At 45.6% G+C, this 24,606-nt stretch overlaps 1 protein-coding gene across 2 annotated transcripts in view; it reads right to left on the reverse strand.

Moving 5' to 3' along the window:
• The window catches only part of NTN4 (netrin 4), a 47,764-nt gene that overhangs the window by 21,313 nt on the left and 1,845 nt on the right, over positions 1–24,606 (reverse strand). For both annotated transcript variants that reach the window (XM_053944076.1, XM_053944077.1), the window contains exons 2-3: positions 22,316–22,845; positions 5,467–5,745 (exon numbers count right to left, since the gene is read on the reverse strand). In XM_053944076.1, the coding sequence (XP_053800051.1) occupies positions 5,467–5,745; positions 22,316–22,845 (809 nt within the window). The remainder of the gene's footprint in view (positions 1–5,466; positions 5,746–22,315; positions 22,846–24,606) is intronic.

Genomic DNA, 24,606 nt, shown 5'->3' on the forward strand with positions numbered 1-24,606 from the left:
CAAAAAAGGTGGATACTAGCAAGCCCTTTCTTGCAGCCCATAGGAAGACATGTATTTTTTTTTTTTAGTTATAAAGAAATACTATGAGAGCTAGAAATACGAGAAAGGTCAAGAAGGAGTAATACAAGGAGAAGTGGCAGCAGGTGAGAAACAGCCAACAGACTGTCTACACTGGACAAAATTAATGTCTGTAAGATTTGTAGGAGGGCCACTTGCAAGACTGGTCTGCCATACCAATACCCTGTCATGTCACAGAGCAGCTGGGAGACGGGGCTGAGAAACCAGCTCAGCAGCTCTGCTGGGACACAAGGTAGACTGGGAAAATGACATACCTGGCCTTCAGGATTTCTCCAGCATCTCAGCACCTTTCTGAAGGCAGAATCTGATCCCTGTGCATTGACAGGGGGGAAAAGCACATATTTTCTTCCCTTTTCATTCACCTCAACTTAGAGCTAGCTGTAAGGCATAGCCACTAGGGTCATTATAGAGCATCACTAAGTACACAAACACAATTCCCAGTATGTCTCACTCCTTTAAGCATTCACATGGCTCCTGACTCATTTAAGCAGCAAGGCCTTCCTATAACATTTTTCATTTTGTCATGGGGTCTTTATATCCCAGTTCACTTTCACACTGTTCCCCTTCTTAGCTTGACAGCCCTGTCACAACGTCAGTCATTAGAGGGCACAATGCAAACAGTGTTACAAAAGTTGCCTTCTGTAAGATAAACGAGCGACTGATTTCTCTATACAAAGACAGTTGCTAGGGCATGCTTCCTTCCAGAGCCTTTTGTTGCCAAATTATAACCTTCCAGCGCTTCCTTTCAGATTGCACATACATAGGCCTTTTTCTTTAGTTGAATCCTGTAAAATCCTTTTCCCCATATTTATCATGTTCCAAAATGTTAGGCAGTGACAAAGACTGCTGCACTGAGGGAAAAATGCTTTCAGTCACCTGTTATGAATTGATTTATATTGTAAGAATTCACCCACTATATGGAGTCCAGCACAAATGCACACCAAAAGAAAATCAATGTCCCAAAGACCTGTTACCATAAACAGTCTAAATAGCTGGGAGGGACAACTGTTTTTAATAGAATTTCCTTTTTGGAACTGCTAAAATTGTAATTTTTTTCTCTCTCTCTTTTTTTTTTTTTTTTTAATAGCTTTCATGGAAAATGGGCATGATACTAGCCTAAGGGAAAATGGCAGCATTCACACTGAGTCTCTAACCATAGCTTTTAAACTGTGTTGTGCTCGAACTGCCGTGCCAGTTTTAGAACCAATGCCTACTGGTGGCTGTCAGCACATGGAGAGGTATTCTTTTCTCAAAGCACCAGACAACCAAATTTATGCATGAGAAAATTCTCATATCCTATCTTGTTCTTGTGAAAGAATACAAAGCTTGTTGTCCAGGGTGTGGGGGGCTGTGCAGTAGGTTTTTTTTTAATTCCTTGTACAATAGGCTTCTGTCAGCGTTGCTCTGGAAGACCTTGAACATCTTTTGATGTCAGTTGCATGATAACAATTTATAACAGCCACTGGGTTGGCCACATGGGAAGTGGGGGGGGGAGGAATATTCACCCTGCCTAACTACACAGAAGTGCTTTAGCAGAGCATCTTAGTCCACCCAGGATCCCGACCTTCATAACTATGGAAGAAGCTTGGAGAGCTCAGCTGGCTAAGCTGCAAGAATCCACATTCAGGGAGGGCCAAGGAGTCTCTGAGATGGATAAACTCCAGCTCTCACCTTGAGACAGAGCTGCAGAACCCAGGTGAGGTATCTCTGGGTTTGCTTTTACCACTTTGGAGTCCTAAATTGCAAGATCCTACTTATCTCCAGGCTTACACAACACTTGCCTCTCTTCTTGCATTACCACTTGCCATAGCTGCAAGCAGGCCACGGAGATGTTTTAGCTGGTAAGAGGCATGCAGTGCATGCAAGCATGCATGCAAGCATGCAGTGCAATGGCTCCATGTGCAGAGGTACTGGCAAAGGGTGAGAAGCTCCTGTGCCACAGATCAGAGAAAAAAAAAGTTTTCTTATGGCCACTGAAGATCAGGAGGGATCTCCTATATATGTGAATTCATTTGTTTGCTCATAACTGTGGTTTGCCATGTAATGCAGCTCAAGAAGTGATCAGCTGCTTAGCATGGTATGGTAGGAGGTCTGTTTGTACATGGATCTCTTTTCCTGGGTATGCATTGGGCTTTTGCTGATGAGATTTGAGTAGCGACCCTTTGAATAAATTTGGGAGAAGTAGGAAAGAGAGAAAGTGTATCTGTATCAACCCTAACAGTTGTCTGTTGCACACAAATGTCCAGCAAGGGATAGACAGGATCATACTACCCATGAGGAGCAGCCCTTGCCATCCTAGGCAGCCAGGTCTTCTCTAGGGAGCTCATGGAAATATGCCTTCTGCTAGAGCAGAAGTTCCACCTGTATATTCAGAATTCACCTAAAGGCTGACATGGCATTTCTGACACTCAAACAAAACCAGAGTTTTCCTACACAAATTCCATTCTCTTTTAGGAGAAAGGGTAGGTGGGTGAATTGCCAGGAGGAGAGGAGCATCATGGAGAGTTTTGCAGCTCTACGGTGGTGAGGGCACAGAAAAAAATCTCTTATCAGACTCTGTCAAGTTGAACTTTGCTTTGACTTGACTCAGACAGATTGCAGACAGAGGTTTCCCCACCCCAGAAAATTAAGCTAGAGCTGCTTCTGCCAGGGCAGAAGGAGCCCCTCTTTGTTCATGAAGCCACCCTGTCTGCATCCCAACCCCACAGCCTGAGGGTGTCCCAGGTAAGTATTATCTCACGGCCAAGTGGACTTGTAGCCTCACTTCAGCCACTCACAATATGTACCTTCAAAACTGTTACCTTCTCAACACCAAAATTGTCAAGATCTCAAGAAAAAAATACATCCAATGGGAGGAATCCTGTGGCAGTAAGCTGGGCCCCTGTCCCAAGCTGACCATCCTGGCCCATTGGGTCAGGATCCTGTATCAAACCTGCCAGAGCAGCATCCCCCAGCATTCTCACATATCCACGCTCTTTTGTCAGATCATCTCTGGGTGAGGTGGCTGAAATGCTTCTGGTCACTCTGTAAGATCTGACTGAGACCTGGCAGCTGTGCCCAGTGCTGCTGGGATACCCCAGCTTACTGTCCAGAGCAGCCCAAGAGAAAAATAAATATATCACATCTGTGTCTTCTGCTGGCCAAGCAGGGACTGAAACTAAGGCTGCGGTTACGATTTTGCCTGTAGGCTAAGAACAAGTGGGGGGTTAAGAGAACTTGCACATAGATTTTTTTTGGAAAAGTTGTTTGGTTTTTTTATTAAATGATCTTAAACATGCTTAAATTTTGATGTTAACTCTCTAACTTAGAGCATATTCTTCAGGAGTAGTCTTGTCTAAACAAGCATAAAATAGAGCCAGATTTTATAATCGTATTGTGAAATGATACTGTGCTTCCCTGCTTTTGTTGCCCTGTTTTACACTGATGGTTCTGATAAAACCCTTGGCAGGTAGAGGTTCATAAAAACTATACTGAAGTTTCCACCTACCTCTTGAATGACTGGTCATAATTTTCAGAATTATGTTTTGTGTGAGTTTTCCGCTCAAATGTATAAAAATGCTCCCTCTCTGAAGTCCTACTCTCTTTTCAGAAGTTTTTTGACTTCTACCACTTAAGCAGCCACGGACATTGCAATCTTTTGTCCCTTTTCTGTTCATTCATGTGTGTGATGAATCCTTCCTATCACCTTGGAAATAATTCTCTCTTCCAATCTTGATGCAATGCACTGGCAAACCCCAGGCTGGGTTGCACGAGGTGGGTACCACTGCAGTCCCCAAACAGCAGTAGCCTCATGCCACAGGAGCCTTGCACAGACTAAGCTCAGCCAAAACTGCCCCAGCTCTATGTTGGAAAAGGTGGTATTGGGAGAGGAAAGCTCTTACCACACCTTGACCCTCCCTGCAAACCATGGGGCTATGTCATTCCTACACTGGAACATCCCTCACAGGACATGCAGGATGAGGTGTTAGTAAAACACATTATGAGACAGCAAAATGAATCAGCCTCACTGCAGAAACGTCACCTTTGGGACTCCTGCCACATAAATATTTATAACCAGAGTTGAATTTCCCCCTTGGGGCCAGCACAGGGGTTTGTTGCTATTTCTTGTTCTGTTTTCAGTGCGATTTTTGGCACTTGCTTCCTTCCCCCAGCCCTGCCTGTTACCTGCACACTATGGTTGCCATAGCCTGTGGCTGTACTGGAAGCCTATTTGGCTGCAGGCTCCATTACAGCTCTCAGTGGTGCTCCAGGGCACGCTCCCGTGCAATTGTATCCCACCAAAATAATCCTGAGCAAACAGCTCCTTTCAAAGACTTTCATTCAGGGGACATCTGCGGAAAGCAGAGCAGTGCTACTTGAAACAATCTTATCAATCACAGCGCTGCATGCTTTCAAACTGGTATATTTTCAAGATGTTGCAAGGCTAGCTCTATTAGAAGGGAAACATCCTGTCTGCTTCATGTCTGAGATTGTAATTTAGGTGAAATGAGAGCTCCCCAAAGAGCTGGACTCCTTACCTAGACTAACTGCCTTCTTTTTTTTTTTATGATCTTTCTCTGTCTAACATTATTCAGCACAGTGTGTTTGGCTGTTGTCTTTCCCTACTGCTCCTCCTCCAGCAAAGCCAGAGTTTTCAGAGTCAGCCCAGATGAGCAGAAAGGATAAGATGTGCTGGCAGCAGCAAGTGTCCCTGGACTGGCTGGGTGTAGGCATGCCGTGCCACAGGCATCCAACGTGTTGGCCACTGCTGTGCCCGTCACCTGCCCTATGGGTTAGTGTCTCTTGCTTCCCTGGAGTTTAGGTCTTGTTGAGTCCTTAGGAATTTGAGCTCAGAGCTCTTGTGATGCAAGTCTCCTTTAAACCAGAGAACAGAGTTTTTATCCAGAGAAAGATACTGCAAAGTGCAATAGAAAGCCCATGAGTGAGAGTCAAAACCATCTCTATCCCCTTGGTTCAAGATCCAACCCAATATCCTTGGATCCTCCGGAAGCAATGATGCCTTGTATCTTCAGAGAAGCTCTCCTCCTTCTTTGTTACCAAAATGCCCTGCATTTTTTATCCTTTAGATGTTGTGTTATTGCAAGTTAGCATTTGGGGAAAGATGGGTGTCAGCAATTTAATTATTTTTAAAGATTTACCTGAAATAAATCAATTACTGTGGAGCACCTTTGAAGGATGAGAGTCCCACACCAAGACACAAAGGAAGTTCAGCCTCACATGGAGACCACCCCCTTTGTAAAGACCATTTCTGCTCACTGTGCTTGGAGTCCAGGGCATCACACATCAAATATTGCATACTTGGACCTACACCATACTCTACACAGTCCCTTACTGTTTTCAAAATTCTGCTTTCCTGCAGTGCAGACATCGTTGGGTGCATGTACATACCACATGGAAAACCCCAGCCGCCTTGGTGGGCCTGAATCCAGCGACAGGGATGCAGTGGTCAGCGTGGCCATTGCAGAAGCAGCTGCCCTTCACGATGAAGTCGTAGATGGCGTAGTGCAGGGATGGCGGGGGCTGCGGGGCCGGGCTGGCCGGGAGGCAGGGGCAGCCCTGCCGCCCCAGCAGCCGCACCCGCAGGTTGGTGATCTTCAGCTGCGCCTGGGCCTCCGCGCTGTACGGGTCCTCCTCGGCGTAAGGCGGTGACAGGGCTCGGAAGATCACCTGGGCAGAGAAACACAGCAGGTGAAGCAGAAAGGAGGATGTCAGCCAGCCCCAGGGTGGGCCACGGGGTGAAACGGCAACGACAGCATCCTCTGGGAGCATGCACCAGGCTCTCATGATGTTCTTCCCCCTCTACAAGGGGTGGGAACAGCAAATCCACCTCCAAATCAGTGTGCACAGGGTGACCCCCCCCTCCTTACATTCCTCTCCACAAGAAATAAGGACCTTATGGGTGTCAAGTTACATTTTGCCATTAGCTCAAATCAGAGGTGGGTGCCCCTGCAATGTGGTGTGGCCCGGCACAGAGACTAGCGCCTTGCCAGGTGATGCACAGGTGGGCACTCTTCATTAATGTCCCCTCTCCCAGAATGGGTGTATTTTTTTAACAAGTATAGCTCATATTTCCAAATATTTGGTTCCTATCAGTCCCAGGCTGCTTCCTAGTGGAAAAGTGATTAGATGTGGCAATTAGTGACAGCAAGCTGATAATCAAGAAAACCAAGATAAGAAAGAAAGGAAAGAGAGGGGGCTTCCAAAGTTTAAATAAATACTTATCATTCATTCTTTATTTTAACTTCAGTCTGATTGAATAGGTAAATATTGGCTCAAGCTGAATATTGAGAGCACTAGATAAAAATAACCAATTTTCTTGAAAAATTGTTTTCAAATGGAAAAGGCTTATTTTAAAATTTTTGGTTTAGCTGCCTACAATGAGGGATCAGAAACAGCATATACTTTATATGACTACCACTGATATTAAACAACACATCTATGACATAGATTAGCTATTGGTACATTCAACTTACAGTGACATTTTCTGAATAGTTAAGTAGTTTTTCACTGAGCAGTCACTGAACAGTCACTGACAGCTTGATGAACTATGATAATTATAAACAACATTTGATCAAATCACTTGAGTGCTTGAGGGTGTGCTGCAGCTAATGGCTCCCTGCACTACTCCCAGCAGTGAATTAAAACCTCCTCAAACTACAGTGCTGCCCCACTGAAACCATCCATGCCACCCAAAATGCTGGCCAGCCTCTTGCAGGCAGCAAGGAGGTGATCACTGTTTCCTGCCCGGTGAGAGGCAGGGCACCAACTTGCTGCTGTCGCTATCAGGGATCACAGCCTGCTGCCCCTAAATCCACTCCTTCCATAGAAAGCTGCTGATACACTTCAGCTGATGAAGGCTTCCCTTTTATTTGACCAGGATCCACAAATCCTGGAAATAATGACCACAGTGCTGCCAGCTGGCCTGCCCACAGGCTTTGCCTACCAGCTGCTGCCTCCATCAGCCCCACCACTGCTGGCACTGCTCCTGGCTGGGACCTGGCTTTTCTCCAGGGCTGCCCGAATGCAGCCAGAGGAAGCTTTGTGTCAGCCTGGAAGGAGATTTAGCCCTTGTTTTGGAGCTGGACGGCGGCAGCGTGCTTTTGCGCGCCCCGCCAGCCTGCCAAGCGCAGCTGCCACCAGCATGCTGGTGACAGCGGGGCTCGGCCGTGCTGGAGCTGGCCGTTCATCGTGGCTGCAGTTCTGCACTGCCCTCCTGCAAACACTCCCTCCCAAAGGTGTCTGAGCATCTTCTGCCAGAAAGACACAGGTAAGGGAGAAGGTTAACTGGGAAAGGTGGTCAGAGGACAAGGCTGGTGAGCATGCTCCTTGTGCAGAAGTGTTGAGTCCAGTGAGGGGTATTAATAAACAGTAAGACACTTCAAAAGAGGTCTTTTCCCCCCTCTCTTTCATGGATATACAGAGTTTTTCTTCTTTCTTAAAATAAAAATACAAACCAGATATCAATAGAAAGCCAAGTGAACCCCAACTATCAAGTCTTGCACCTCTACCCAAGACTTGTTATTTACCCAAATTTAGATCAATGACATTCTGATCACATTTACTGGCTAATGGTTTTGTGAACACAAGATGCTTTCAGATATGGAAAGAAAATTCCTTGGGAAAAATCCAAACTGAAGACATTGATGTCCTTTTAGTGGAGTTGATAGAAAATGCTGGGTGAAGAATTTTCAGTAAAAACTAGCATTTTGGGTTTCTTGATATTACATAAATGGCATCTCAGAGAATTCTTTGTTTGTCCTAATTCAGATGAGAGCAGGGAAGACACTATATAAATGGGAACAATTTATGCTAGATGGACCTGCAGACTATCCTCTCATGCTTTCAGTTTTCCTTGTTTATCTGTCCCTGTTTAATTCATGTGACTGATGTTTGTGGTTCTAGTAAAGACAATCGCAGCAAGGAAATCAATAACCCCGAGTGCCTCTGCACTGACAGAGTTAAATCTTGTCTGTGTGGAATTCAGGGGGAGTTATGCTGCTGATTTCAATGGAGCCAGTATTCCTGCTCAGACCCTAAAATGCTACAAACATTTCTTTTTATGGCTACATGAAAACAGTGATGCTAAACATGAACTCTATCTGTAATTCCCAGGGGCTGCGGGCTCTCAGCTGCTCCCCCCCTGGCTGTCCTGTATCGCTCTGGCTGTGCCCAGCAGGCCCGGCCTGGGGAGCTACACTGTGCCCTGCAGCTGTGTAACAGAGTGAACCTGGTCTCAGTGCTGCCAGGACAGTAAACATCTCCATCCCTCCATCCCAGACCCCGGCAGCCCTGCTGTAACGAAATACTAACTGGTCATTATAATATGTAGGGCATCATACAAATAGCAATTTTCTGCTCTGACACAGCAGATTCAGCTGGGATTGTACAAGCCCTCAGACACTGCATAATAAGGATAAGGATGTGTTTCCCAGCAAGATTTTCCTGTTCAGTCGTTAACATGACTAATTTATCCCATCTGGTCTCAGGTGTCTGCATGTGACTGGGGCCACACTGGTCTTACACAGCTATCGTGGCTTTGCACCCCTGTGCTTTCCAGCAGCCCAGCCACACATACACACATAGGCAGTGCCAGATTTCCTGCTTTTACCTCTTCTTGGGCTTTTCCATGCAGTTGTCCCACCAATAGCATGGGCACAGCATCCTCTCTACTAATGAACCATGGTTTGCACAGCAGACCTGACCAGAGGGTTTTCACACCTCTGATTCTGCTGGCAACTCCCAGCTACAGCAGAGATCTCCTCAACCAAAATATTGTTTAGTTTTAGCAATGTAGAGGAAGGGTGTAGGAAAAAAATAGAAAAGAGCGCTTTGTCAACATGTGTGTGCATCTGACGATGTGGTTTTACAAGCCCATTGTCTCCCTAGTGCCACTGTCCAGCCAGGACTCTGTTGGGCAGCGGTCCCCAGCCACTCTGCAGGCAGCAAGCCTCACCAGTAAGCACCCCAGGGTGACCAGACTTCTGTCTCCCACTCAGGTCCATCTCTGTGTACGAGGCCTTCTAGCAAAACATCAAAACCTGGCATTACAACATTAGGCAGACTTATGCAGTAGTTAGCCCTACATATGATAGCAAAGTGTGGGAGGCCCTGATCTTTACACCAGCAGCTCTGAAATGTATGCACTAATTAAAATGTTATATTTTGTAAAACAAGTCAGAAGTAATACATTGAAGCACCCCAGCATTTCTGTGCTTTACATCCATATTATATCCTATCAGAAAGATGTTTTCATTCCCAGTGCTGCTAGCTCACAAAAAAAAAAGTCCTATGATATTTGGGATATTTCTTAAATACAGTCTTAGGAACTGAATCTTTATCTCAGCTTCCATTTAAAATTAAATATCTAGCAATAACTCATGTCACACACCAAGAGGCAAATAGAACAGCTAAGAAACAAAATATCTAGTCCTTGAGGTAATATTCCTTCTGTGATATGTGGAATGATGCTTATGGATCCCTTGTGCTATAAAAGCAACCTTTGCATGAAGCAACATCAATTGAGGAGTGATTTAAAAGTTGCACAGAGGTTTTTTTTTTGGCATGGTGGTGGTCTCTCTACACAGCCAAATAGGAGCTGCAGTCTTCGTGAGTGAGGAACGCCACTGCTGTGCCTCAAGAGGGTTGGCTTCACTTGACCCTCTTAGTGTGATGCATTTGGTGGCAGGAGGGAGCCCACTCCACTCCCACAGGAAGCCCATTCCACTCCAAGGGAGCAGGAGTGGATAAGCTGTCCCACAGTACCTTGCACATGCCATGGAGTAAAAATACTCTGCTCTTCAGCCAGACCACTGCAGCTCTCTGCAGTTTGGTCACATCATTACATAGACAGCTTCTAATAAATTCCCACAGGGTTTTAATTTCCTCATGGGTTGTCATGAGCAACTCTTGCTCTGCTGATTATTTCACAAGTTCTAGCGGCAGAAGAAGGCTGAGCTCCTGACCCTTCCGCAGATGCAGAAATGTAGCCCTGTATATAAATAAAGCAGCAGCCATGGACGTGGTGCACTCAAGTAACCACTTGCACTGCAATGACCTTGATATATAAATACATAAAGTCCCTTTGCAAGAAGTACCCTAATATGTTTATGTGTGAGAGGCAGTAAAAGGACATTTTTATATATATCTCCACAGTGGGAAGGAAAATGCTAATGGATGATTCTGACAGCAACAAAATAGGCTGTGAAGTCAAAGTTGCCTGAGGAAGTCAACAAAACCAAAGAAAGACTTGCCAGGAGCAAAGCTTTCTCAGTGAGTCAGAGACACACCTCCACTGAATGCAGCTGCAAGGTCCTGGACCTTTGTCAAGATGCAAGTGTCCAGAGTAATGGAATAGGACCCTTTGGGATACGAAAGCCTGGGACATTGAAGAGACCTGGGTGATCCACAAAAAGTTTCTTCCTCACAGACCTTCAGAAACAGGCTCAATTACAGAGGCTTTGCACAGGGTCTTGCAGCTGCTGTGCATGTGCCTGTTCCCTGGGTCCCTGCACCTGGTCAGAGGTGCCATGCTCCAACCTCCAACTGAGAGCCTGGCCTCAGCCAGAAAGGCAGCCGGAGATGGTTCATGAAATGGCAACATCAATAAATTACAAACAGAGAGAACAAATGGATAGAAGCCTCAGGAAGCATATACACATGGGAACAAGCCAAGAAACAGGAATACGGCAGAAATAAAAGCAATAAACAAATATTAAAAACAACCACATTTTTACTTGGTTGTAAATGAAAACCAGGGTGGTAACATTGCATGAAGTGATGTGTGGTTTCTTTCCAAAAGAGACTGATGAACTCTACACTGCATTGTCTGACCTAGATGCATGAAAATATATCTATAATTACTCTACAACAACGACACATTAGTGATTCATGTAATTAGCTTAGGGGCATTAGATAAATTCAGTACTGATTTATTTGATTTTTGCTGGTAGATTTATCCCTTTCAATGCATTTTACAGGAACAAATGAAAAAATAGTATGAATAAAAAGAATGCAAAGTTTGTTGTCTTATCTAGATAGACAGCAAAAGCAATGAGGGATGTGCACCACTTTACAAAAGGGCGTATGATGTCTAAGTAAGTGTTTAACAGAAAAGGTTTGCATTAGGAGTCTGCAGTGACTCTTGGTATGTAGGCACTAAATAAATGTGCTTAATTGGCTTGTATTCTGGGGCCCTGTGGAATCTCCACGTCACTGGAAGTGATCTGATTTATTTAGTGCCTGGACAAGGCTCTGAAAATGTAGGCAGTAAATGCAGTGGTGGAGCTCTGCCAGCACATCCAGGACCTCAGCCCTTTGCCTCCTGAAAAATTTCCCTCAAGCACAACAAGCAGCTGAGGTTAGGCACTGCTTGCCTGGTGCTGGGGCTGAGGTGAAAGCGAGCCCTTATCTCTGACATCCTGGCCCTGGGATTCCCAGCTGTGTGCCCAGCATTGCCTCACATCTGCTTGTGCTCACAGGCCTCGGCTTTCATTTCAAACGATGGCACAAGCTGAGATAGTCCATGCTCTACCCACTGCATGCTATGCCTCTGGCATCCCCCAGCCACTGCCTGCCTGCACCCCTGCACCTCCCTCCACAGCCAGCCCAGCCCGTGCAACAGCCCAGGAACTCTCCTGAAGGCACCACCCAAAGGTGGCAACTGCTTTCAGCCTTGGCTGGTCTTGTTCAGAGAAGCTTAGTAGGGAAATTTTATTGTGGCAATTAAGCTTTCCTGCTCACTAGATGTAAAAGTTACAAGTAATCAATTCTCTTGGTAAACATTAAGGAAAACTCACAGGGAGCAATTTCATTTGTAGAAATGTGTAACTAAAAATATTAATAATGATGCAATGTGTGCCAACTGTCAACCTGCCACAGTCAACCTGCTTTCAAATTCCACCTGAGAAATGTACTAGAAGCAATAAGCTCATCATAACCACAAAAGCAGAAATTGCAGAAATGCAATACCAGTCAGGTGCTCCCCCTTCAAAGAGAGTGTTCTCACACCTCTTTCCCACACCCCTGCTTAGTCACCTTCAGTGCTGCAGAGGAACCTTGAAGCTAAGACTGCGCTTGTTCCCCTGTGCCTTCCCAGAAAAGAGTACTTAAGCTTCTCACACCACAACATGTGCAGGGAAGACTGATGTGAGACTGCCTTACTGTTCATATGAGGATGGCTTGACTTTCAAGGTTTGCTGTGCCATGCAGCAAGACTCAAACTGCAGCAATGAATCAAATTTGGTACCTTTGGGGAACATGGACAGTCCTACTCGCCTTTGGGGATCTTTTTTTTTTTTACAGTGGGAAGCCTCAGACACAGGAGCTGCCTGGTTTAACAGGGCTCCCTCAGCAGGAGCAGCTCAGGCACACCTGCTGTCAGATGCATGGTCTGACCACCAGACCTAGTGCTGGCAACAGCCAGCAGATTCCCTGCCCTCATACACCTTCTGAGAGAGACACATACTCTGCAGGTAGCTTCTTTTGTCTCCCATTTTCAGTACTGAGGGTGCAACTCTATGCTAGCATTTACCCTGCTGGTCAGTATTTTAGTTTCTGGGATTTTCTGCATCAATGTGGTCAAAGTCTGCCAGGCTCTTCCTGGAGGGGACAGCTGTGTCTGCAGAGGAATATTTTGCTACAGAAATGGACCCTGTGCCATTGCACTCCATCAGTTCACACTAAAAACCTCTGAAACCACTGTCTAACTTCAACCACTTTTTGGAGATACACCATAAATGTTAAGCTCCTGAAAGTTTTAAGAAAACAATCTCATTGCTTCACAAATTTAAGCCTGTTGGACTACTACCCCCTGTGAAGAAGGCTGGTACCTCCTACCGACAAAACAGACTTGTTTCATGTATTACCACACTGAGAACAAGATTTTAGGAGAGAAAACAATGTGCATCTCTGTGCTATGTTCATTGCAATGACTCTAGGCTAAAAAAAGACAGATCTGCTTTTGGCAGATGCTACAAATAAATCACATGGTGTGGAAAATTCATCAGTCTAAGCTGGGCAGGTATTACCCACCAACTCCTCTAAATGCTTTGTTTTTCTGCCTGTCAGACCAGGGCAGAAGAGCCTCTTTTGCTTGTGGAGAGGTCTGACCGCCCCCATGGTGTGCATCACCATGCACTTCAGTATCACCTGGATGAGGTGAAACAGCAATAGAAACTGGAAAACCTGCCTTGCCACTGCAGAGAGGAGACCATCAAAGACACTAAGATCACAGTGAGTATTGGAATCTTGCAGGCCATGGCGTTTGGCACTCGATCAACATCCCCAAGCAACCATGACAGAAACCCACTGCGTACCACCACCAGCCGTCCCTGAGCTCCTTGAGATGCTGGAGAAATTGCACTCCTGCAGCAGCCTTAACAAGGCTCCTTCATATAATCTGACATAAAACAGCATTTGGCCCATGCCTCCAGTCCTTCTGCAGTCTTTTACAGAACATAAATCAAGGCAAATAATCCCTTGCCTCACCATCCAAAAGTTATGCTATCTTACAAATACTTCAGGAGGAAAATCCAACTATTTCAAACAATCAGCCCTCCCAAATTAATTTATACCAAGGTAACTTCTGTCTCTTGGGAATCTCAAAGCATTCTTCTGCCATTCTCAAAAGTGAGAAGCTATCCAGGAAGAGTTCCAACTCACATGCAGCAGCTGACCAGTGAGGGACTGGAAAAGGCACAAGGAGAGCTAGGGAAGACACTTGGAATTTCTCCAGGATCCTTGGAATCTCTGACAATAATCAGCCAGATGAGAGCCATCTTCTCAGCTTTTCTTCAACATTCAACTACAGAATTTCATTAGATGAAAATGAAACACTGCTAGGTCATTCCTGTCTTCATGCAGTCAATGATCACAAAAGTGTTGTTCTTATCAGGAAAATCTTGCTACAGCTCAAACCTCTTGGATTTCTTCATCTCCAGTTAATAGTGCTTCTCCAATAATTCATAATTTATTCCACAATGGCTCCATTTTGCTTAATCACTACTTTCGGTCATTGAACAGATAGAAACAGTTTCTTGGCTCACAGAACCCTCCAGATGCATGGTATCATTGGCTATGGACTATCAAGGAAAACAATTATTGCCTTTTTCTTATCTTTAGAATCACCATTTCCAAAGCTGTGCTAGCCCAGTCAGGAAAATGAACCATCACATCTCAGCTGATGATATGAAGTCCTTTGACCCACCAGGAAGAAAGATGGTATTTAAATACTCATCTCTCCAGCAATTTCCCTCCTTTCCCTATCCCCATAAAAGATTTATGTTCTCAGCCTTGGCCGGCTGGCAGTACCTGTTGTGCACATGGAGGACCAAAAAAAGCCTGGAGCTACCTCCAAAGAGCCAGACAAAGGACTGGACTTGCTTCTTCATTGGCAGGGCTGTAAGAAAAGCTGGCTCGCTCCCCAGAGCTGCAGAATAACCTCTTTAACAGCTTCTGAGCACAACACAACACTGCAAAAGCCTGAAAGGCAGCAGGTTAGTGTTTCAGTAACTGCAATGGTACTAAGGATCAAGGGGATTTTCTTTCAGCCTAAGAGTAACACAATTCCATGAACATTTTTCAACTGTTCTTGTTTATAGTGAAAAGGCTTTGTGTCTATAGGACTGTCTGCTTGAACTACCCAGCTACCATGAAATACGCTAAATTCCAGGAAAAAGAACACCTGTTGGAATTATATGTAACTACAAACTGTCAAAAGGTGACAAGAAACAGCACCCCTCTTTCAACCCATAGCTATAGATTTTGATTACTGGAATGAGGGATGCTGCAGAGAGACTGGTGGTAAAAGACTTGTAGTATATGCATTGAGTAAACTGTGTTCTGGACATTAACTTCTTTTCTTCCCATGAAGAATTAGAGAACTTCACCATTTGTGTAGGATTTTGAATGTTGTTAGACTGGGTATCTCACAATGACACCCACTGTTGCATGGCAATTAATCTCAAATGAGCTTTTGATCCAAAACTTCTGAGACACGTCAATGCATTGCTTTAGGTTACACACTTCCCATGTAACCAGCTGTATCCAGGAATCCCAATGAGAAACATGGCAGTCCTACTTTCTAGCCAGAGAGCTGGGAGCTGGATAAGTGAGCTGGCCTTCTCTTCATGCCAAAAATGAACTGTGAAATGAAGCAGTGGGGTGCAGTGCCTGAAGAGAGGCTCCGGAGGAACTGTTAAAATCCTGTGGCACTTTTCTCAAGGGAAGCAATACTCCCACTAACAAGGCCAGATGCCAATTTAGAGAATTAAATTCTGCCTACCCAAACTCCTCTTGTTTCATGTGGGTACAGTGCTCTTCACATCCTACATAAGAAGTTTGGAAAGGGTCTCCTGGAGCCCTGGGACCCATTCCCTCCTGCTGTTGGCAGCCTACAATATCCCCCCCTTTCACACACTGGTCAAGCTCCCTCCAAAGAATAATTTGTTTTAGCCATAATTGGAGGTCGATCCAGAAGCAGTTGTTAGAAACTTGTTTTTCCAAACAGGGGAGTGCTGATCTGCACTGTTAAACACTGGCTATGCTCCATCCCAAAGGTGGCTGCATTTCAAGATCTGGCCAAGCAGAGGGCCAACCCCCAAGTGCCAAAGCACTGGGAAATCCAGGAAGAAAAGCCTATGGGCTACTTGTAATGGGAGAAATCATGCAGAGGATCATGGAGCAGATTGGAGAAGCATCTTGCTCTTCACATGCCCTTGTCCTTCAGAGGTGCTGAGCATTCAGGAGGCCTCATAAGGGGACATGTCACTTGTCTAGGATGGCTTGTGGGAGAGGGGGAGGGATTTGTCACAACCAGGTGAAAACAAAGCTAAAGTTTCTCCTTTTCCCCTGATTTACTTTTTGCTGCCCCATTATTTAAAGGGCAAATCTTCTCTCCTCCACTGTTGGAAACTTGCACCAGCTTGGAAACCTCCCACTGTGTTTGGGGAGATGGGCTTCCCTGCAGGAAGGAAAGCTTGAGGACCAAAGCAAGGGATGCACTTCACCACAGTCATCAGCAAGGTGGCTGGTGTGAGATGGTGTCCTGCTGGTGTGCTGCTACTTCCAGCTACCACAACTGATTTCTAGGCTCTTATATAATTATATTGACTCCATCCTAGTCTCATTTACTTCATCTCATTAAATTTCCCTAGAAATCATTATTCTTGTGCTTATGAAACAGCAGTCCCCATGTCTTGCTAGATTTAGTGATACAATGCAAAGAGCTGGACAGGATTTGGCCATCACCCCAACCATGCCTAGCTGAACAGACTCTCCTTTGCACATGGCATTTCTGAACAGAGCCCAGCAATTTGTGTTTTTCCAAGGATAGGATGATCAGGAAGATGCTGTTAAAGAGGTCTTTTTCCTACAACGTGCACTTCTACAAAGTGCAGAGATGGGACTTGAAAACATAATTCCCTAGGTATGTCTTCACATGTCCTGAGCATTGCTGAACACCTGCCAGGATCCCTCTTTTATTCTCATCAGTTTTCCTCTTTGTTTTCTCTCTGTGCAGATGTCAGTGGCACAGGACAATTAAAAAAGATGTTTGCAGCCCTCTAATGGGTTGACATCCCAGGCTGTTTTGAGGTTACTCTCGCATATTTGCCCAGGTTCTTTGTGGAGTCCTGCAAGTGACTGAACTCAAATCTCTTGTTACCCACAAGATCCTTGAAGGACCTCAGCACAATTAAAATGTAGCTTTAGTTAAGGACAACAATGATAAGCTTGAAAACCAAGCTTATTTGGGCCTAAAAGGTAAAAAAACCCAACCAGGCAGAAGTTCCTACAACCCAAAATCAGGACTCAAAAGTAAAAGTTACTCACCGTTTTTAACTCCTATTAGTTTCAGCAGCGAGTGTTACAACCACTCACTGTCATGGTCAGACTTCTGAGTAGAAATACACAGTTTACTTCTGCTTTACACAGATAATTTCAGGTAAAACCAGTAGGTCTGGTGTTCAAATCCTCAAGGAAGAGAGGCAGGCTGCATGCAATAACAGAAAAAGGCAAAACATAGGAAGGTTTTTTCCGCTGCGGAAGACACGAGATCAATAAAATGCTCGGTAAGACACGCATCCCACAGCAAAACAGTGGTAATGTGATGTTTCAAAAGTTAAAAGCGTGTTAGAATTTGTTGCTGGAATATAGTCAAAGTCTTCTATAAATAGCAGACAGCAACAATAGCTGAGGTCTCCAAGTGATTTATTAGCAGTATTCTGAATAGATGAACACTAAAATAAGTTACTAATTTACTAAAATCTTGTCAAGGAGACTCTGCTTCAGTAAGCCCTTTTATCCTGGAGCTTGTCTAAATGGGGACACTCAGGCGAGCTAATCTGAATTGACCACAGATGGGAATGTAAAGTGAATGAGATAATTGCATTGCAGAGTGGACAGTCACTCTCACTCACAGTTAAAGAATTAACATCTGCTAAGGGCCCCTTGCAGATGAGCCCTCAACTGTGATCCCTAGACAAGGATAATTTTAAGATTAGTGCGTTGAAAAGGAAATATTAATCTGAACTATGGGAGAGAAGATAGCCTTTTATGCATACTAGTAAAATTAGTATTCCTGTCTGAGCATGAAGCTGAAAGAGTTTATTTCTGCATCTTGTTTACTTAGATCAGATTATGTTTGGCTGGTGGATCCAGTTTTGATTTCCCTTGCAATAATGTGGCTGAAGGGTTACACCCTGAAAAACAGCGAAAATACTCAGCATTTGTAGCATTTTTGTATGATTCAGGCTAAAACTTGGCCATAGCCTTTCTCTTAAAACACTGGTGATACAAGGCTAACAATTAGAGGATTTCTGCCTATGCTTAACAAAGTGCTGTTGTGAAACTATTAATTCACTGTATCAAGCATAGGGGAAGTCTATAACGACCTCTCTGCATGCAGCTGATCCGAAATGATTCCCTGACATGGGAATGTGTCCCCTTCACAATGTTGCAAATCCAGCTCCTCAAAGAGGCAGATACTTGAAGCTTGCTGGGAACCCAGGTTGGCTGTACCAAAGTTGGGGTGCCAGGGCAGGAGGTGGGCACCCACCATCTGCCTTCTTTCCTGTTCCCTACTGAGGAGAGGCTCAGTTGGTTTGTTTGGCTTCTGTATACCTGCAGAGAAATCAGTGATTCCTTTGCTGGTTGTTGAAACAATGGTTCTTCCTTGCATGAGGTCAGACTGCAGCCAGGCTGCCCTGGCATGGGGCTCAGCTCAGCAGAGCCCCTGAGGTGTCTGGGCACATGCTGACCTGTGAACTCAGGCTTATTTCCACCAAGAAAACCACTTAGACCAAACCCAGGGCATGTTAGTGCAGTGTTCCTGACGTCAGTACAGCCCTCAACCTCTTTGCTTGGCAGTTCTGTCCAGATTTGTCCTTTTTTTCTTAATCCCACTGCTGGGCTGTTGATCCTCCATCTCTTGCCTGCCTCAGGCTGGAGCCGCATCCACATCAGAGATAACCAAGTCTGGTGAACTTGCAGCATTAGGGACAAGTAGCAAAGAAGAGCAGGGACCTACCAAGTCCCTGATGAGGTGATTCTACCCATCAATAGACCATCCAAGTGCCACACATGGCATGTGACATAAATTACCTCGTATGGTTCCCATTACTGAGGTGGCACCCAGCTGAGGTGACTGCAGCCTTCCAAAAGTATCGCTCTCCCAGAGCTCCCCAGCACCCCAATCCCACCACTGCATAGGCAAGCCCAGAGCCACACTGCTACAGGATGAAAGGCATCTGCCAGAGCCATTTCAGCATTTCTGAGGTCTGGGTCTTTGAAATGAACCTAGAGGATTGGCAGCTTGTTTTCTACACTATCATAAATCTCCTCAAGATCAACATCATGGCAAATTCTGATGAGAGAGGATTTTTGTCATAAGGCATCTAAGGAATGACTCATGATGATGAGGGCAGAATGCAAAAAGTCTGATCTTTCTCTTTAATAGAAAGTGAAGCAGATACACCTTTGACCCAAATTAAGATGGGTGATATATTGAAAAAAGGCCCTAAGCCCCTGAGTACTGTGGGGTTCTGCCCACTGCTGCCTTGAATTGGGGCTTGCAGGCACCATAACAGTCAGCAGAAATGCAGGTGGATCAGCACTGCCTGTTCTTTACAGAGGGTAAAACCAGAAACCACCAGCCCAACAAGCCGTTGTGTCTTCGCCAACCTCCAGTGATATTTTGGGGTGCGTCACCACCACCTGAGGCCTCACCTGAAAAAAACTGCTCATCCAAAGGGATAGACAGCAGTGAGTGACCTGCCAGCACCATGCAGAGAGACCCCACCATCCTGCAAAGTCCTGCAAGCCCTTAACGCCGTGCCCAGAAATGCACATGTGGCGTTGAAATGTCTGAAGTGTGAGAAAGCAGTACACAGACAGTGTGACACATGTTCCAGTTGTTACATCACAGTTTAAAAAAAAAATCTAAAAAGTTAAAAAAGAAACACAGTGGCACCCACAGAATTCGTAGTTGTGCTTTAAAGAAGACGAGTAATACCTTTAAGAGTAATGAATAATACCCTTCAGACGTGGACATTTTGGATGACTGCATATTTGAAACCACTGTTTCAAGTGAAATTACTGTTTCCATATGTCTGAAATTAGGTGCTACCAAAGTGGGAGTAAAGCACAACATAACTCCAAACAGAACACAAAACTCTGATGTTTCTTTAGGTCAGATACATGTTGCTATTGGCAGCTACTAGTAATTGCTGGAATGCAGCACACTGTAATAAATTAAATGTGATATTTGCTAAGCATGCAGGCTTGCCATCTGGAGAGCTGCTGCTATTACTTTGCAGGTAAAAAGTGGTGTTTAAGTGCAGGAAACTGAAGTGCACCATGTAAGCAAAATCTTCTAAGCTCCAGCCCCTTGGATGCAATATTTGTTTAAAACTTGGAACAAGTAAATGCTCTTGACTTTTATAGCTTCTTTGCAATAACACAGACTAAAGCGATGCCAAGAGAAGAGGTCCCACAGAAGCAAGCTCAGTACACAGACTCTCTTTGCAGCATGCTACTACAGATGCATCAAACACCACCAAATTACTTTTATTCTTGAGACAGGCATTGGTTTCTACACACAAGACCTTGATTCTACTGTCCCCAGATTGCACCAGCCCAGAGAAGAGCTTGCCTGAGGTCAGGATTTGTACAAGTTCTCTCCTGGCACAGCCCGCATCCTGTGTGCAGGGACAGCACCATGCTGGTGTGCAGTGACCACAATGAAAACTGCACCAGGATGCTAGCAAGAGGGAACCCAATACCAGTGAAGCAAATACGGCCTTGTAAGATGCCCTGGGTTTCTCATCCCTGAGTAAAAATCCCTGGAAAGCTAAAAAAGGAGCATGCAAATCATATACCCAAGAGAAGTCCCACTGGTTGGCAAGAGCTGTGGATTTCTCCATGTCCTTCATCACAGGCTGGCATAACTTTATGATTCAAGTGGTGGGACACAGAGGCTGGAACAAGTACTGAGGGCCTGAGAAATTCCCAGTGGTGTTCATACATCCTTCCTTTTGTAGGTCTTACTTCGTAGTTAGACCTGATTCAGAATCACAGAATTATTTGGCTGGAAAGAGACCTTCAAAGATAATTGAGTCCAACATCCCTGCTATGGGTAGGGACATATTTCAGTAGATCAGGTTGCTCAAAGCCCCATCCAGCCTGGCCTTGAATACTTCCAGGGATGAGCCATCCACAGCTTCTCTGAGCAACTTTTTTCAGTGCCTCATGACCCTCATAATCAAAAAACGTCTTATGTCCAATGTATAAATGTCTTATGTCCAATCCACAGTATAAAACTGTTGCCCTTTGTCCTGTCAGAAAAGGCCATGTTGAAAAGTCTTTTTCCACTTTTCTCATAAGCCCCCTTATATATTACACTCTGAAAGAAAGTTTAGGCAGCTTTTTGGGGGCACAAGAAAAGGATGGCAAGAAAAGAAAGGTAGCACTTGTTATCACCATTTGATTTAAAATGTGATGGAATAGTTCACCCTGGATCTGTCTGACAGCTCTGGAGATCCTTGTTTCTCAGCTTATGAGAGCATGGAACAGCTTCTCCTAGAGCAAGACACTGGCTGCCTCCTGATGCACTTTAGTGGAAAAGCAGCTCCCAGTATTTCTGCAGAGAGTGGCTTTCTAGCCAGAGCATGGCTAGAAGTGGCCACAAATTATTGCAAAGGGGTCTGAACACGTGATTTTTCTCAACATGAATGTTGGTCTCCAAGGATCGGGCTTTCACCTCAAAACCAGTTCTCAGCAGATACTGCAACGATATAAGTGATCTCCGGATTCACCAACCAGATTTTATCATTTCTCTGCGTTAGGCCAGAGAGAAATTTTAAGTTTGATAAAGCTTTCAGGCAAGTTCATTAAATTAGGCCACTAGAGGGAGCAGCCTTTAAAGCCCAGAGCTGGTGACCCGGGATGCCTCCCCACGAGTGGGGGACAGAGGAGGGCGGCCCCATGGCCGCGGCTCCCAGGGGAAGCTCCCCAGCAGTGGGGGACGGAATTGCACATTGCTAAGAGTATTATTGGTAGCGCCTCCAAACGCATCATTTGTTATCTGCTGTTTCTGATATTGAAAATCATCCGACTTTCACATAAATTTTTCTTCTTAGCAAATATGATTTTTTTTCTTCATTTTTTACAAGTTCTTTTCACGTTAGTATGCACAGGAAAAAAAAAAAGACAAGGTATAAGTTTTAAAATTACCTGGCTAACCTGGTTTATGGGAACCATACTTCAGTGTGTGCTGAGTAGCTACTTTGGTTATACGCCTACTTCTCAGTGAAGGCAGTCACTATTAAAAGTCAATCTGGTGATTATTCATTTTAACATAGTTGCATTTTGGTCAGACTTATTTGCATCACCTTAAAACCACACAACTGCAAGATCTGGAGAAAGCTGTCTAGAGTGACGTTCCCTTTGGCATTCCTGAGGAATTAGCAGCACGTGCCTAGGTTGCAGTTGTGCAGCGAGGTTCACCAGGCGAAAGGAAAGGATTTTTTTTTTAAAGAGAGGGACTATGAAGGCAGCAAAGCAAGAGGCAGCGTGGTGCCTACATCATCTAGGAATGAATTACGTTAATTCGCCTTGTGAAATACGTGCGATGACAAGAGATGCCGGTGTAGTGAAATATGAAGTGCAAACACGGGTGCAGAGATTGCAGAGAGAAAGGGGGCTGGAGCGGGGGCTCTCTCTCGTCCCAGCCAGGCAGACTTACCTCTCCTCCAGTGCAGGGGAAGGGGCTCGAATATCTGGAAGTGCAAATGGCTCCTCTCTGCCTCACGTCATCCTCCAGCCCGAAGGTGGCCGAACAGTTGGCAGCAAAGTATTTGTAAGGCTTCCACGTCTCGCCGAAGTCCTGGGAGCGCTCCAGCACCATGGCAGCCGGCCTGGGCGACTTGAAGACCATAATCAAGTGAGTGAAGTAGAAGGCGGTTTCCAGGTCCAGGCGGATGGTCTCGCGGGTGGCATCCTGGGCCGCCTGCCACCAGGTGCGGGGCAGGCGGAACGGGGAGTCGGCCATGGCGGCGGGGGGGTGCGCCAGCTCCTCGTGGGCGCCGCTGCAGCGGCCGCACGAGGGGCGCCGGCAGCGCCGCTCCGCGTCCTCGCTGTAGCTGCAGAAGCGCTCGGCGGCGCGGGCGCCGCAGGACGTCTCGGTGCGCAGCGCCCGCCCGTGCGCCAGGTCGCCCATCCGAGGGTTGCAGGCCTTCTCGCAGGGACTGCTCGCTGCCGCCACGCCGCCCAGACCTGCGGGGCAGAGAGCGGGGGCTGGAGGCGGCTCCTGAGGTGGGAGCACCTCACCCCGTCAGAGCAGACACGTCCCGCGGCACGCTGCCCCCGCCGAAACCGTGTGCCGCTGGTACCCACCGAGCCCTGGAGGGGCTGTGGAACAGTGTGGCACTGCTGCTCAGCTTTCCCCTCTGTGGAGCTCATTGCCTCTATAAGAGGAAAAAAAGCCACCCCTAAACCTTTCAGGGTTTCCCTGCACTTGGGAAGATCCCTACCTATCAAGAGACGCAGAGCAGGCAGCTGATGGGGAGAGTTGGGTACGCCCTGCCCTCCCGCCCGGGGCCACCAGAGCAGGGCTGAGGCTTCAGGGCCATGCCACCCATGCCCCGAGGCCTCCACAGGGATCCAGGCAGCCCTGGGGAAGCGGAAAAAGCAGAAGAAAGGCAAGCTGCCGCCAAGGCAGCATGCTGCCATGAGGCCAGGAGACTGCCATGGGGGACAGCGCTGCTGCAACCCAACCCACCGTGCAGCACATCAGGTGTCAGGGTGTGAGAGACCACAGGAATATCACCTACCAGCAAAGACCTCAAGTCTTCACCCCCTTTCCCACCACTCCATCCCTATCCCAAATTTTCCCACAATCAGAAACTGCTGCTGACACCAGTGTTTAATTGTAGTAAAGGCTTAAGTTTGGAAAGGCTGTTGCTGGTGTGTGTAAATGAAAGAAAAAAAAAAAAAGTTTTGGTTGAAATTATGCTGGCAAGCTGCCACACAGCTGAGGCTCTGTGGCTTTTGTTCAAGCTTTTCTGGAAATCCTGTCAATTTTAAAATCCACAGTTATAGAGTCAAAGAAAAATAAAATCACCATGGGCTTTACTGTGAAACCATGTAACTCTCACATGTAATCAGTGTAACTCTTGGTGCAGCAATGCTTGATTAGGGGCTCTCCAACTTTTTATTAATAAACTTAAGAGTAGGTCAAAGCGGTATTTGGGGAATTGTTTAACATAAAAAAAAAATCTCTGTTGACTTGGATGTGTGGAGGTCAAAGCATCTGAGGTGCATAATGTCTTCTTTATCATCAGGCCAGTCATACACAATCAGCTTTGTGCACCAATTAATGTCTTCTTAGCATTTTTGTTATGTCTGTAGGTCATTTCAGTTTAGCATCCAATAAATCCTTTATCTGGGATTTATTTATTATATCTTTATTCAGCATTTGCCTACAGTGTCATAATTGCAATTAAGCTATATTATGCACTAGCAGTGCTAAGCCTTCCAAGCCTGATAGCATCCCCCATTTCTCCTGCTCCTCAAGAAGCACCCTGGATAAAAACCATTTTTACCACGAAAGTTCTATACAGGTTTTCTATAGTGTCTCCTCAGAACAGCTGTGGAGCGCTGTTTGCTATGCACCCAGTACAAGGCACTTCTGAATCCAGTCTCTGGATTTCACTGGGTAAGCCGTCTTGGGAAATTTTTAGTGAACAAAAAATGCTCAGTCAAGTTAGCTTCCTACAGTGTGCTGGTAAAGCTGTGTTGGAGATGACCTATAGTAACTGTGCAGAATATGTTTGTTCTAGAAAAGCAAACAAATAGAACTGTAAGGTCAATGTAATATCACCTACAACTCCTGAACATCCCTTTCAAAGCGCTGTATAAACATTAACTAACCTACCTAGCTTTCCTGAGGGGTAGGTAAGTTAAGTGCTATTATCATATTATCAGTCAGGCTAGCCAGTAGTTGGCCTAATTTATGTCTTTGGCTGCTTTCCTGGA

Source organism: Vidua chalybeata, chromosome 5 (genome assembly GCF_026979565.1).
Source record: "Vidua chalybeata isolate OUT-0048 chromosome 5, bVidCha1 merged haplotype, whole genome shotgun sequence".
NCBI lineage: Eukaryota > Metazoa > Chordata > Aves > Passeriformes > Viduidae > Vidua > Vidua chalybeata.